Source organism: Anthonomus grandis, chromosome 13 (genome assembly GCF_022605725.1).
Source record: "Anthonomus grandis grandis chromosome 13, icAntGran1.3, whole genome shotgun sequence".
NCBI lineage: Eukaryota > Metazoa > Arthropoda > Insecta > Coleoptera > Curculionidae > Anthonomus > Anthonomus grandis.
Window position 1 is genome coordinate 26,505,916 of NC_065558.1, and position 14,761 is coordinate 26,520,676.

A 14,761-nucleotide genomic window follows, 5' to 3' on the forward strand; every position below is an offset into this window, starting at 1 on the left:
GAAGATCATCAACACTACCCGTTGACGCCACTAAGTCACCTTTTTTAGAATCTTAATCATATTTTGAACTGTTGATAATGTACGTTTACCAATTTAGGTCAATGGAATTAGTTCATCAGAATCGTCGCTCTCATTTCGAACTAAATATGATAGCGATTGTTGAGGGAGAGACTTAGAGCCATTGAGAGTTGACTTTCTCGGGTTGTAAATTTATTGGTCTGCCAGATAATTGATCGATGTTGGTTGTATCTGCTGCTAAAAAGTTCGCTTCCGTAAGAACATTTGGATCTGGTGGCCATATCCCCGTTGCTCTAAATGCATTGTGGCCACTATGGATAGTGACCCGCATGCTCATCTAGAAGACTGGATTATCTTTGGTAGCTGTTAAAAATTTTACTAACTTGAAACATTTGTTAATACTGTTTTTTGAATCCAATTGATTATGTGGTTCTATTGTTCATTAATTTTGGTTTCAGTCGTTTTCCTGGAAACACAAACATGCGAGGCGTGTAGGGATTCATCCGCTCCAAATCAAAAAACAGTCGTGACTAGCTGGGCTCTTTCTGCGTTTTAGGAACATTCGTTACACCTGTTTCATCCACATTAAATATTCTTCCATTGGCAAGGTAAAAAACTGCTTTACTTGGCGCAGGAATATTAGGCAAATAGAAGCTCAAGACACAAAATGGTTTATAACGAACTTATCTGAAATTTGGTATATTTATTTTAGTTATAATACTGACTCATTATTTAAAAGTCCCCGCCCTTGCCCCGCTTACTTCCTAAGATATTGAAATCCTTCTATTTTCATATCCACAGGGTGTTTATTTTGCAACTTACCTTTTTACATCGTCATCGGCATAAATAATAACAATGTTTTTATTAAAGGTGAGCATTTTTTACAGCAAAATAGGCATTTCATAAACCCTCCACCCCTTTACTTAAACTGAATCCCTCATTTTTTAGGAGATCGGTGAAGTCATTACATTTATTACGCAAAATCCAAAATTTATTAGAAACTAACGTTTATTATTACATTAGATTGTCATCATCATAGGAAAATTCGGATAAATTTTCACAAGACTGTCCAATACAATGCCGTCACATGGCCGAACACGTCAAGCCTGCTTTAAGACACTCACAATTACGCTCGCATCCCTTTTTACAACCGCAGCTAATAAGATATAGGAATTCATCCGGCGCAGAGGGTTACTTCGTTCCTACCGGAATATTTTCGTATCATATTTTTTTAAACTCCATTCACAAGGTGGTAGATCGTTTCCCATCCAGCGCTGTCCTTGTAAATAAACACGATCAGAATGCTGTCTAGTTGCGTTTGTAGTAGGTGGTAAAAATGAGACCTGAAAACTATTCTATAATAATCACTTGGCAACTATTTGTTTGTACAAATAATATCTTAATTCGTGCAGATCAACTTTAAGACCTTCTTTATTGTAGAGATGCAATACAACTGTTTCCTCAGCATGTGCAACAGAATTCCGGTTTGCTCGAGGATCGTCAAATATACACTGCACCGCAAAATTACCGCATAATTTAAAATTTTAAAAGATTGGCCATATAAAGCGGGGAAATATGGCAACATAAATGTCAATCGCTCACATTCTGACCTCCATCGGACCTACTCGCAATACGAACACTGAACCTTAGAGCGTACCGATGTAGGTTTGCGACGTGAAAACTCTCGTTGCCATATTCTCGTCGTCAGAAAGAGTATAATCATAAATGTCCAATGATACGGTATTACGATATTACCCATAGGTGCGGGTAATATGGCATCTAGCTCAGGGTAATATGGCAACATGTTTTCGTTATGTAAAAATTAGGAATTAGGAGTTTTTTTTAATAAAAAATGCTAATGATCCAAAAAAAAAAAAATTATTTCTAATGAAAGAAGTCAAATACAAAACATGAAAACTTATTAATATAATTCCTAGTGGCTACTAGTAGATATCCTCTAATTTAACTGTTTCTTTAAGCAAATTCGGATAATGGCGTACATTCTTCGCAAAATCTGTCAGATTTCGTACATATCTCATGGATCCATTTCATACATGTCACGCACTGAAGCCAGTCGCATCTGGGACCTTTTTTTCGTAAAATGATCCATGACATTGTGCGCAAAACTCTGATTCACCAATATCGACTTCGGATTCGTCGCTTTCCTGCGTTACTACTTCTGTTTTGGTATTTGACGAAGAAGGGCTTGGTAGTTCTTTGGTTTTCTTCTTTGGTATCTTCGCTCGGCTTCGGTTTTCTTCGTTTTCTTAATATTTTGTATTTTTTTCCGTTCTTCTTTTTGTTTTAATTTTCTGTTCTTTTCTTCTTTCTTTGCCCGTTTTGCAGAAATTGTTTCTGGTGAAGTTAGTATCTCGGCATGTTGTTTCCGTTTATAGCCACTTGGTCCTGGTTCGACGCGTGGAGCCGGTAAAATTGCTTCAAAGGGATTCGTATCTTCAGGTTCCTCAACTGCAGTGACATGGTCTGGGATCATTTTCCTCCTCACTGGAAATCTCTTCTGGGTTAAGACTATTTTCAATCGACGGTTCGTCGTTGACCATAAAAGCATAATCGGGAATTTTTTCGGGATTAAAAGGGTAAATCCCACAGGTTCTAAAACCGGAAGTCCCGTTTTGAATTGTTGCAGCCTTACACCAGGCAATATTTTATAGTTGGGCAAATTGCAATCGGCTTAGTTTTCGACCAGGATTGTTATGTACCCAGTTTTGACAAGTTTGAGCCCAATAAGCTTTCAAGGGCTTAAAGAATGAGCGATCAAGCGGTTGGAGCCAATGAGTGGTGAGGCTGGGCAAACAAAACAGGATCACGTCATTCGCTACATCAAAATCTAAGAGTTCGACATTGGTTTGTATTGTTCCATAAGTAAGATGCCAATAAGAGACAAATTTTTTCCTTCTGGAATAAAATGTCTATTTTCTTCCGACTTTTAGTTATTAAATTTCAGTTATTTTTATAGAAAAGACTAGGAAAGTCTTCAAAGTAGTCAATAAATCAATAATAACGAAATTTTTACTACTAGAATTCAAGATATTGGCGGGCCAATAAGAGACAAATTATTTTTTTTCTTACAGGCACTCCTGGAATAAAAAATCCAATTTTTTGACTTTTAGTAAATGAATTTCAAGCGTTTCTTCAGAAAAGACTAAAAAAGTCTTCAGAGTAGTCCATAAATCAATAATTTCAAAATCTTGACTACTAGAACTCAAGATATTATTGTGTCAATAAGGGACAAATTATTTTATTTTTTACAGGCACTCGTGGAATGAAAATTCAATTGTCTTGACATTTAATGAATAAATTCCAATCATTTCTTCAGAAAAGAGATGGCCATAAATCAATAATTGAAAAAATATTGATTTAAAAATATTGGGGTGCCAATAAGGGACAAATGTTTTTTTTCGCACGGGCACTCCTGGGATGAAATTTCAATGTTCTGGGCTTTTAGCAAGCGGATTTTAGTCATTTCTTTAAAAAAGACTAAAAAAATCTTCAGAGTAATCCATAAATCAATAATTGCAAAATTTACCTTCTTGAAAAAATTACTGTGGTTATTATTAAGTAAGAAAAAAATGTAACTTTTGTTGTAAATTTCTTCGTCAAAAAAAATTCCTAGACAAACACGAAATTTGATCCTCAACTGCGACAACAGAAGGAAGTAAGCTGTAAAAAACAAAATTTCAGACTTATTTTCTTAATAAAAACAGTGTTTTTCTTACTATAGCAAAAAAGGGTTTTTCCCAGAGAATGGTGGAAGAAGTAGTCTTTATTGTGTCACTGAAGGGCAAACAGGGGCAGTTATAATACTAAAACAAATCCACAAACACAAATAAAAAAACACACTTCCTCACAGTAAAAACTGAAAAAAATTTAGACGAATACAGGCCAAATTCTAAATTCACCAATTTCATAAAAGGGGAAAAAGGAAAACCAGCAAAATCCATCAAATAATAATGACCTCACCTGACCTCCCTCCCAACTATTAAATGTGATAGACCCATCCTTAAAGATTTCTTCAAAAACACGTCAAAAGTAATACAAAAACAGCCCATAAATTTATCTGGGTACGGCCCCGTAATTCTCAAAACCAGTGGGATAGAGAGAGATACACAATTACTTGCACAGCCTAAAGTAGGAATCGCCAGAACGCAGATGTTTTATCTTTGTTTAATAGACTGGCTAAAAAGAGGTGACAAGTCTGTGAGTGCTGGGAGTGTTTAAAATATTTTGTAAGATGCTTGGATTTTAGTCCGCGGTCAATTTTTTGATATTATTTTCTTGTGATATTATTTTCTTTCTAAAAATGGACATTTTCGAAAGAAAAATAAAAAATAGTATAAAACATGCGGTTTTACGTATATTTAAAATGATTTCATAGATAAACTATATAAAATCTTACCATTTAAACATGTATATCATGCGACAATAAATACGACATAGGCGCACGGACTAGTTAGTGCGGCCTCTGCGACACATCAAAGATTCTAATAGATCTCTGAATTGGACTTTACCATTCCCGCCACGTGTGGGCGTGCATTATCGTGCATAAATAAAAAAATCCTGCCCAACAAAGAGGCGTATGGTGCTACATGCTGTTCTAAAATGTGTCTAATGTATCGATCAGCTGTCAGACGACCTCTATCAATTATGAATAATTCCGTGTGGGCTTCTAAACTAATGCCACCTCATAGCATGACAGATCCTCCACCATAACTAGTGGTTCCAACTTTGTTACACTGGGTATATCGCTGGCTAGGGTATCGATATACTCTTCTTCGGCGGTCCTCACTAAAAAGACAAAATCTTGGCTCATCACAATACAAGACATTGCTCTATTCACGCCCTCCCCAGTTTAAATGATCTCGGGAAAAGTAAAAAGGCTGCCTTCGATGGGCTGCGGTTAGAAGGGGACCAGTTGCAGCACGATAGGGAGTACTTTCGCTTTCTGCCAACCTTCTTAGCACTGTATCTTGATCAATATGGAAATTATATCTATGGAAAAATGCCTGCTGGAGTGAAGTGCTTGTAACAAATCAAGTTTGTAAGCCTGCAATCGCAAAAATCGGTCTTGATTATCGGTTGTCAAACGATTACGACCCTGTCCAGGTCTTCTTTGGTTAGTGTTAGTCTCCCGATATCGTGCCAGTGCTCTGGATACCGTAGATTAAGCCACTCCGAGTCGAAACGCTACTTGAACTTGCGACAAGCCTTCTTCCACAAGCGCTATGGCAACAGCACATTCCTCAGCTGATAAATTTCTATTTTCACAAATGTTTTGGGTCATTATAGACTGCAAGAATATGTAAAACAGTTTACTGTTTTCAGTACTACGTGCAACTGAAACTACACACATATAAATGGCGAAAATGCGCTTTACCGAAATTAGTGTTAATTATTTAATGCGTACCTAAAAATGTTTCAAAATTTATAAAACGATGTAAAGAAATATTTTAAAGGCATTGGTGTAGATTTTAAAAAAATCAGTCGTTTTAAAATTATGCGGTAATTTTGCGTTGCAGTGTAGATACTGTTTTTCGAAACTCTACATTGTCTAAACATTGAAAGATTTTTATCTTTCCCCTTCTAAAAAAAGCAGACGTTGTGTTGGCCAGACATTCCATGTGCAAAAACCACCAGATCTTTTAGGTCTTCTCGGTTGTTTTTGAATTTCTGCAATAGAGGAAAGTTGCCTATTATCGGATACTTTTTTCTTTTAATTAACAAAAAATACCTACATACCACATAAATTAATTGCATGTTAAAAACGGTTAGGATGATATATGTTCTTTCATTATGTGACACGAAATAGCTCTAACTGGCTCTAACTTTCACAAAAGGTAAAAAAAACATAACAGTGCATAAATTATTATTTTGAAATTGGGTTCCTTATATCGGATAGTAGGTGTTCCTAGTATCGCATATATCCGACATTCGGAACTTAAACGTTTAAAATAAAAAGCATAGGTATTTGTTTAGATTTTTATTAATATTAAATTGAAAATACGTTCAAAAACTTAATGAAAAACCTTAAAGTTAATCTAAGCACATCTCACAAATAAACCATAGATTTTTGTCAGTTCCTGCACATTCTTCATGGCACCAACGAAAGCGTTGATTGCATCTGATCCACTTTTCCCCTGCTCTGTCCTCTGAATAAAAATTATTGTAATAGAGACACTCGGCGTCTTCGGCATCTCTGTCCACATCATCGTCACTGTCTACTAACTACAATTCAGTATCAGTGTCATCATCACTGGATTAGGTGAGAGGTTTTTTAGCTTTTCCCTTCCCTTTACCATTTTTTTTTGGTTTAGCTTTTGTGTTTTAGGTTTTGACCCCTAAGGTTCAGTGTTAATCGGAACTGTTTTTAATTTTTTTTTGTTTAAAGCTTCTTCCAGTTCTGATTTATAAGGCGATCCAGTTATTAATGCAGTAGTGCCACGTCTTCCTCGCTTATTCGTAGATCCGGACGTGTACGAGCAACTAGGTATAGGGCTGATATCTGTCGGTTTCACCAACTTTCTGTTTGTAGAAGGAGTGGTGAAGCTATTTATTAAGGGTTTTGTGGGGATAGCATAGGTGTTTTAATCCTGTCCCTCATAGAAGATAGAGGTATTTCATCTTCGCTTTCTATTTCCTCCGATTCTGGCCTGTTCTCATCAAGTTGTTTGGGTGGTGGCGGGGGGTTCTTTCACGTTGGGAATGAATAGCAAAATCATCGTCTAGGAATATATGCCTGTTGAGCGGAAAAATTCCACATTTTCTAAAACCATTTACGGCCACTTCAACGCTTGCAGCACGTAGGTATGCTCTCCCTAGCAGCTCAGCGACCTGATAGTGAGTTACTACCCTTCCTGGGTTATTTTTGAGCCATGATTCAATCTCCAATGCATAATATGTTTTAAATGGAGACATAAAAGCTACGTCTAGGGGTTGTATCTTATGTATCGAATGAGGAGGCAGACATAAAATATGCATATAGTTTTCCCTTGCTAAATCAATTAAAGGGATGTTGCGCGTATGAGAGTAGTGCGCGTCTAATATTAAAACCATTGGATCGCCCTTTGCTGGTTTAACATGCTTTATAAAATGTGTTAACCAAGCTGTAAACAGATCATGCTGAATCCAACCGGAAGGATGACATCTGGCGATCGTTCCTGGCGGTGCTCCATTTAGAAGTTCAGGCGTCATATTTTTTCTAGGAAATACTAGCATAGGTGGCACATATATTCCGGTAGCGCTCATACAAGTCACTACAGTAACAAGAGCTCCCCTTTCGGATGTCGTCAAGGCCCCATCTTGCCTTTTACCTCGTAAGCTGAGAACCCTTGAATGTTTGTGTTGAACAGTTGTAATGCCTGTTTCATCTACATTAAATAATCTGGCTGGATTTAATTTGATTTCTGCTAAGGCTGGCTCTAACAGATCAAAAAAGGCCGCGCAATTTTCTTGAGTAAACCCTTTTATGCGAGCTGCAGATACACCCTGTGGCTTTCTAAAACTTAGTTCAGGATGTCTCTTTAAAAACCCTTTATGCCACTTTTTTCCTGCCCTTGATTTCGTCATAGAAAAAGGGTGTTATAGCCCGTTCTGGATAGCTAGCTGAAACGCTAGCCTTCTAATATCGGAAGCTCTTAGTCCATAAAACCGTTTCTCCATATCTAAACAATATGTAACTAACAGATTTTCAATTTCGTTGCTTAGCGCAGGTCTTCTTCCTAATTTCGTAGCTGTTAATACTTCTATTGGCTTGTCTGATTTTACGTAATCAACAAGGGTACTTCTTGGAACTTTATATATTTTTGACGCTTTTAAATATCCCATTTCTTTGCTTCTAACAGCATTTACCGCAAGCTCCATGGCTCTTGCATCCCATGTTTTACGACCTTTCTCTTGTTTTCCGTTCATCTAGAAAAAAAAAGCAAAAAACCGCCTTAATCAAGGTTAAAAGCATAATAATATGGTATATGAAATTTATTCTCATTTATTATTAAAAAAAAGATAGTAAAACGCAAGTATCTATGACAGAAAATCAGTTGATTCATTTAAAAGCAGCTCCAGAAAACTGGTTCCAAATATCGGATACTATACGATATTAGGAAACCAAAAGTATCCGATATTACGGTACATAACCTCACTAAATTTACCGTTTTTTTTTAAATTTAAAAAATAGTTCACAGAAGCAATTTATACATTAAAAGGTATCTTCTGCAATCTACTTAATGATATGGTATGTAACAAACAAATAATTTAACCTACCTTTTCCAGAAATAACGCCAAAAATTATACACTGTTAAAATCTATGCACATCGAAAACCGTTACAGTAGCAAAATGACGTTTTATAAACAATGATAGGATTCTGTAATTCTTGTAGGAAATGATCTGCGCAATAGTTCTCTTGATTACTATGGAAGTTACGAGATGGCGCTGTGATATTACAGATTTAGAGTAATGTCCGATATTAGGAACCTATGCAGTATTAAGCCGGCTGCACACGGTGTGCGATAATATAATATATATTATAACATAAAAGAAAATACTGGATAAGTAATCATATCAAATTTAGAAAATCACGCGGTGAATTTTCGCTATTTAATGATTTGGATGATGAAAAATTTACAAATTATTTTCGAATGGACAGAAATAAGTTTTTCCAACTTCATGAGTTAATAAAAGATGACATAAAGAAGACAAACACAAATATTAGAGAAAGTATTAGTTCATTAGAGCGATTAGCAGTTACTTTAAGGTAAGTCATAGAACTGACATTATGAATACAAACACTTTATAAGGAATTACTTTATTCATATAACATACGAGTAGTAGAACAAAAAATAAGAACTACATATCGCGATATGTTGCATCATTACTTAAGTAACTTCGTAGGTCGTCATTTTCATGTTCATGTGGGTCTGGAGAGGTAACGTTGTTTTGGGGCCATTGGGCGTTTGATGAGGAAGGACGCGATAGAGTCGATGGTAAAGTATTTGGGGAGTGCACGTCAGAATATGAAACAGAAGAGTCTGTCGTAAGTGAAGAACATGGAAGAGGCACAAGATGTCGTGTATATTGTTGCTCATTTGAAAAGACTTGATCTTGACATGGACGTTTATTGTGAAGTTGTTCTTTACGGGCCTCCATAACACTATTAAATATCTGCCCCTGAACCTTTACTTGCAAATAGTCGGAAAGCTTGTTAGTTTCGTCATAAATGTATCAAAAAACTTTTTTAGGGCTGTATCTTCCTTTGGTTTTAAATTATTTTCAAGTAATTTTCTTCTAAACAAGTCTCTGTCAATGGATCTGAGTTCCCGTCGTTTTTGCTCTTGCTCAAGATAGGCAGTAATTTTGTCGGTTTTTCTGTTAGCTCGCGGTGTCTTATGGGTTTGCTGTGATGGCTGATTTGTTGTATTCTGTTGTGATGCCTGTAATTCAGAGTTTCCTTCAATATTTTCAGCAGTTTCAGTGGCATCTTGTGTCTCAGTGACGTTGGTTACCGCATCGTTGGTTACAATGACGTTGGTTACAACAGCGTTGGTACTTCTTTGACGATTCGTGAGATGCGGAAGTAGAAAATTCATTTGATATTCATATTTCCAGGGCCTGGTGTCACTATTTGCAGCTTGCCCTGTCGTTGTTTTTCGTTTATTTAGTGCTTGCCTATGGCCATCTCGCAGTTTCTTCCACACGAGCTTTGCTTCTTTCACTGAAACAAAATTTTTTTTCAGATTTCTAGCTGCTGGAGACACGTTTAGATCAATTGCTTATAGTTACAGGATGGGGGAAAGAACGGTGTCGAAGATTGTAGAAGAAGTATGTCAAGCATTGTGGGAGCGCTTGCAATCCCAGGTACTCGAAGAGCCAAACACTAATGACTGGAAAGAAATCGCAAAAGGTTTTAAGGATAATTGTCAGTTTGATCATTGCGTCGGTGCAATTGACGGCAAACATGTAACCATAAAAGCGCCGCCTAACTCGGGCTCAAGTTTTTTTAATTACAAAAAAACATTTTCCATTGTTTTGTTAGCAGTTGTGGATTCCAACAGAAAATTTATTTATATAGACGTAGGATCTATGGGGAGATTTAGCGACAGTGGAATCTTAAACGATAGTACCTTTGGAAGAAAATTAAGAACTGGGGGATTAAATTTACCATCTGATGAGCCGTTATATCCAGGGGGAGTAGAAATACCATATGTTTTTGTGGGCGATGAAGCGTTTCCGCTGATGACTAATTTAATGCGTGCATATCCACAATCGAACTTATCGGACTCTAAAAGAATATATAACTACCGTCTCTGCAGAGCACGCAGGGTAGTGGAAAATGCCTTTGAGATTTTAGCGGCTCGATTTAGGATATTTAGAACACCATTGACGACGTGCGCTTTACACAATTATTTAATTAAACATAATTTTTATGACATGCGAGATGATATTGAAGCCCTCGATGATAGGCAACTAACGCCATTAGCCCATTGTGGATTTCGGTGTTCCAATGACAGTTTTTTTGTAAGGGAAGAATTCTGTCAATATTTTAATGGCATAGGAGCAGTTCCTTGGCAAAGTACACGGGTTTCAAATATACTATTGTAGATATTAATTAATATCTAAAATGTCCTTATAATGTCCTTTTTTAATTTGTTATACCTACTTAATACATAATATGTATATCCATAGAATAATAATTAAAAAGAAAAAATAAGTAAATTTAAGTATTTGTTTAACCACTGAAATCAAGATACATATAAAAGCAAATTATGGTTTGTATCTACAACAAAGGTAATTGTTCAAATTCCGTGGCATTCAAAGTAGAGCAAATTCTAAAGAACTTTTGTAAACTTCATTTTGGTTATAAAGGTTTGCTCTGTTTACTTTATATTCACTGATAATGTAAGGTAAAGCATTGTACAAGGTGGCCCGTTTATTATGGGCCTATGTCTTTTCTCGGAATCTACAGGGTGTACAAAAAAGTTTTAATACAAAAGTTTTATATTACCAAGTATATTTTACAAGCTTTTATTTAACTTGCCGTGTATGTGTGTATGTGTGAATGTGTGTTAATCCTATATATTATTACATTTTTGGATTCTATGCAAAATTTCAAAAACTTTAATGTATCACACGTCATATTTTCTTCAAATGTTTTTAAAATACAGGGTCCTAAAATTTGCACTTGCCATGTATCTCACAAGATGGGTAATAAAAAGTTAAGATAGGAAAGTAAGCTCCGTTTTTCTCTATCTTTAATAGAATTAACTTTAGAACCTTTTAAAGTCATAAAAAGTGCAATTTTTAACACCCTGTATTTTAAAAACTGTTGAATAAAATATTACATGTGATACATTAAAGTTTTTAGAAAGTTGCATAAAATCCAAAAATTTAATAATATATAAGGTGTCCCATTTAAGATTTTTATGTTAAAGTCAGTACGGCATTTTTTGAACACCCTGTATTATTAAAACCCAAATATTTAAAAAATATACTTGGAACTATAAAACTTTTGTATTTAAACTTTTTTTGTACACCCTGTAGATTCCGAGAAAAGACATAGGCCCATAATAAACGGGCCACCTTGTACATGAACTATGTATTTAAAAAAAGTCTATATTTTAAAAAACGAAATATGAGGTAAGTAAGTGAATAATTACCGCACTCTACCTAAATTAAAATAATATTAAATAAATAGGCACCTACCATCAGTTATACCGCATTCGGCAACAACTTTTCTCCAAGCAGCTTCTTTAATTTCATTGTTTTTATAGTCTTCTGTATCCACTTTCCATAAACATGGGTATTTTCTCACACTTTCAATTAATTGTTCCATTATAAGCACAGTTTTCTAAACCAAAAAAACAAACACATTCCAAACAAATAAACAAACTTTGGATAACAAGTGTAGACTAGTCGGCACTCGGCAGCAGCGAATTGCGGCCTCTGCGGGCGACGGGACGCAAGGGGATGGTCAGATATGACCAGATATATTATGAAAATATCGCTCGGCAAGCATATTCGTACAGAGATATAATATATCGCCTGGATATAGATATTTATTATAGCGTCAATGAGCGGCGGTGTGTGCTTACTAATCATAAGCGATATTTTTGTAACATATGAGCTATAATGTATCTTATATTATCGCACACCGTGTGCAGCCGGCTTTAGGCTACTTTCCTCTATTATAATACTTCCTTTACTTATTATAATACTTAGCAGCCTTTCTGCTTTCAGCTTTTAAGATGAAAACTTTTGAAGACTGCTTATTACTTCTTGCAATTAATATTATCAATATATCTATCGGTAGCGACAACTGTAATAGAACAACCACTAAAAGACAAATCTATTGCTGTTTCAGCAAATACGTACAGTGGCCCAGAAAAGTCATGGTACAATAGAGAATTACAATACAAATTTTATTTATAATTTTTTTATGAAATAAAAATCAATTTTTACTTTTATGTATTTATTTTTTCTAATGCCCTACATCATAACATAAACCTATTTCCATAATATATCTAACATACAATAAATAAAAAAATAAAATAAAATTTCTTACAAAAATTTAATCCACAAAAGTCAAGGTACATTTCAGACTATGGGCTAATAAAGTTCTGTCAATAACGCGTGGGAAAACCCTTCAGTTTAATAACCTCTTTTAAGCGATTTGGCATTGAATGAACTAGTTTTTTCGTCACATCGTTGGATATTTTTGGCCACTCTTCTAAAATTACCTGTTTTAAGTCTGATTTATTATGAATCACATGTTGCCGAATTTTTCTCCCCAAAACATCCCATAAATGTTCTATAGGATTAAGATCGGGACTTTGGGGAGGAGTTTCCAGCAGATGGGGAGTATTAAAAACCAACCACTGACGTACTGTATAAGCTTTGTGCTTAGGGTCGTTATCCTGTTGAAAGTAATAGTTCTCATGCAACCCTAATTTTTCAGCACTGGCACGTAAATTTTCTTTTAAAATATTTAAGTATACTTTTTGATCCATTGTTTCGTCGATAAAAACAATATTTCCTACACCTGAAGTTGCATGCAACCCCAAACCATTACTCCACCTCCTCCATGTTTCACTGTTTTGATTGTATTTTTCGGATTAAGAGCTTCACCGGGTTTCCTCCACACTTGACACGACCATCGGACCCAAAAATGTTAAATTTACTTTCATCTGACCAGATAACTTTATCCCAGAAATCAAGTTCAATAGACTTGTACTTTTCAGCGAATTCCAGTCTCTTTTTTCTATTAATATCGCTAACATGGGGCTTCTTACGTGCACTACAGGATTTGTATCCACCCTGGTTAAGTTTCCGGCGAACAGTTTCTTCATGAACAGATACTCCAAACATTTCTCTTAACTCTGATGATATTTGTATGGCACTTTTCTTTGGGTCCTTCTTAATTTCATTTAATATGTACCGGGATTCGCGCTCTGACAGCTTCCGAGGACGTCCTGTTCGCGTTTTATTTTCAATTCTGTTTTCATTTTGAAAACGATTTAATACTTTTTGTATAGTGGACCTGCTTCTTTTAATCACTTCTGCAATTTTGGTGTATGATTTTCCCTCTCTATGAAAATTAATAATAATTTTCCGCTCACTGACACTTAATTCGGTTCTTCCCATGATTATCACTGTATTTACCAGTCAAAGTTAAGAAGAAATATTCTAGTGAATACTGAAAACGAATGCCAGAATAGTATTAGAGGAATGTTCTTATTAGCAAATAACAAAATAACAATAAATTTAAAAGATACTTGCATATTTTGATTTACACAAGTTAAGAGTACCTTGACTTCTGTGGATTAAATTTTTATAGAAAATTTTATTTTATTTTTTTGTTTATTGTGTGTTAGATATATTATGCAAATAGGTTTATGTTATGATGTTGGGCATTGGAAAAAATAAATACATAAAAGTAAAAATTGATTTTTATTTCATATAAAAATTATAAATAAAATTTATATATAAATTGTCTATTGTACCATCACTTTTGTGGTCCACTGTATATGCGTCTGCCTCAGCTTGGTGTACCACCATTTTGTTGTCTAAAAGTTTTTCTTATAAAATAGCTACCAGAGTAAAGAAATGCATCCTTTGTAGTAACAATTGGTAAATGATTTTCCACATTTAAGCCTGCACACCGACGCTTTTATTCCTCAATTTTCGTACGTATCCAACACCACCGAAATAAAGAAGGCCGCGGGGCTTCGCTGTGACGTCATCACAAGAAGGCAAATGCTTTGCACACGTTTATGCATATCGGTAGCGATAAGGACGTGTATTTAGGATAATATCGGCCGTTATATTTAAAGTAGAATGTTTTTTAACGAGTATGGGTGTTAAGACTTGTAAAAACCTAATTTAGGCAAATAATTGTGTCTCTATCTGTCTGTGGAATAACCTCATAAACTAATTGTAGGTATTACCAAAGTATATAGATTTCATCACAAGTAGAATCACTTCTTTGATCCCCTCAAAATGCCGCCTTTTTTTATAAGCGGTCGTAAATAACTTGTAAACTACGCCAGCACCCCTCGCATGACAGGATACAAGTCCGTCCACAAAGTTCACATTAGAAATGCGTTTGCGGGGGGCAATAAGGAAAGTATTAAGTTTAATAATATTATTGGGTAAAATCAAGGTTTTTTTATTTTAAAATATTTTGATGAGTTTTGACGCTTATTCATTGTGACACATTAAATAAAGAACAACTAG

At 35.2% G+C, this 14,761-nt stretch overlaps 1 protein-coding gene across 2 annotated transcripts in view; it reads left to right on the plus strand.

The window, feature by feature from the left end:
* The window catches only part of LOC126744117 (putative nuclease HARBI1), a 47,067-nt gene extending 35,978 nt beyond the window's left edge, over positions 1-11,089 (plus strand). Inside the window, exons 1-2 of one of the 2 annotated variants that reach the window (XM_050451466.1) lie at positions 6,640-8,786; positions 9,766-11,089. In XM_050451466.1, coding sequence (XP_050307423.1) covers positions 8,671-8,786; positions 9,766-10,630 — 981 coding nt within the window. In that variant the 5' untranslated portion in view covers positions 6,640-8,670 and the 3' untranslated portion in view covers positions 10,631-11,089. Of the gene's footprint in view, positions 1-6,639; positions 8,787-9,765 lie in introns of those variants that run through there. The other variant, XR_007663060.1, reaches the window with a different exon arrangement.
* Positions 11,090-14,761: the final 3,672 nt, after the last annotated feature.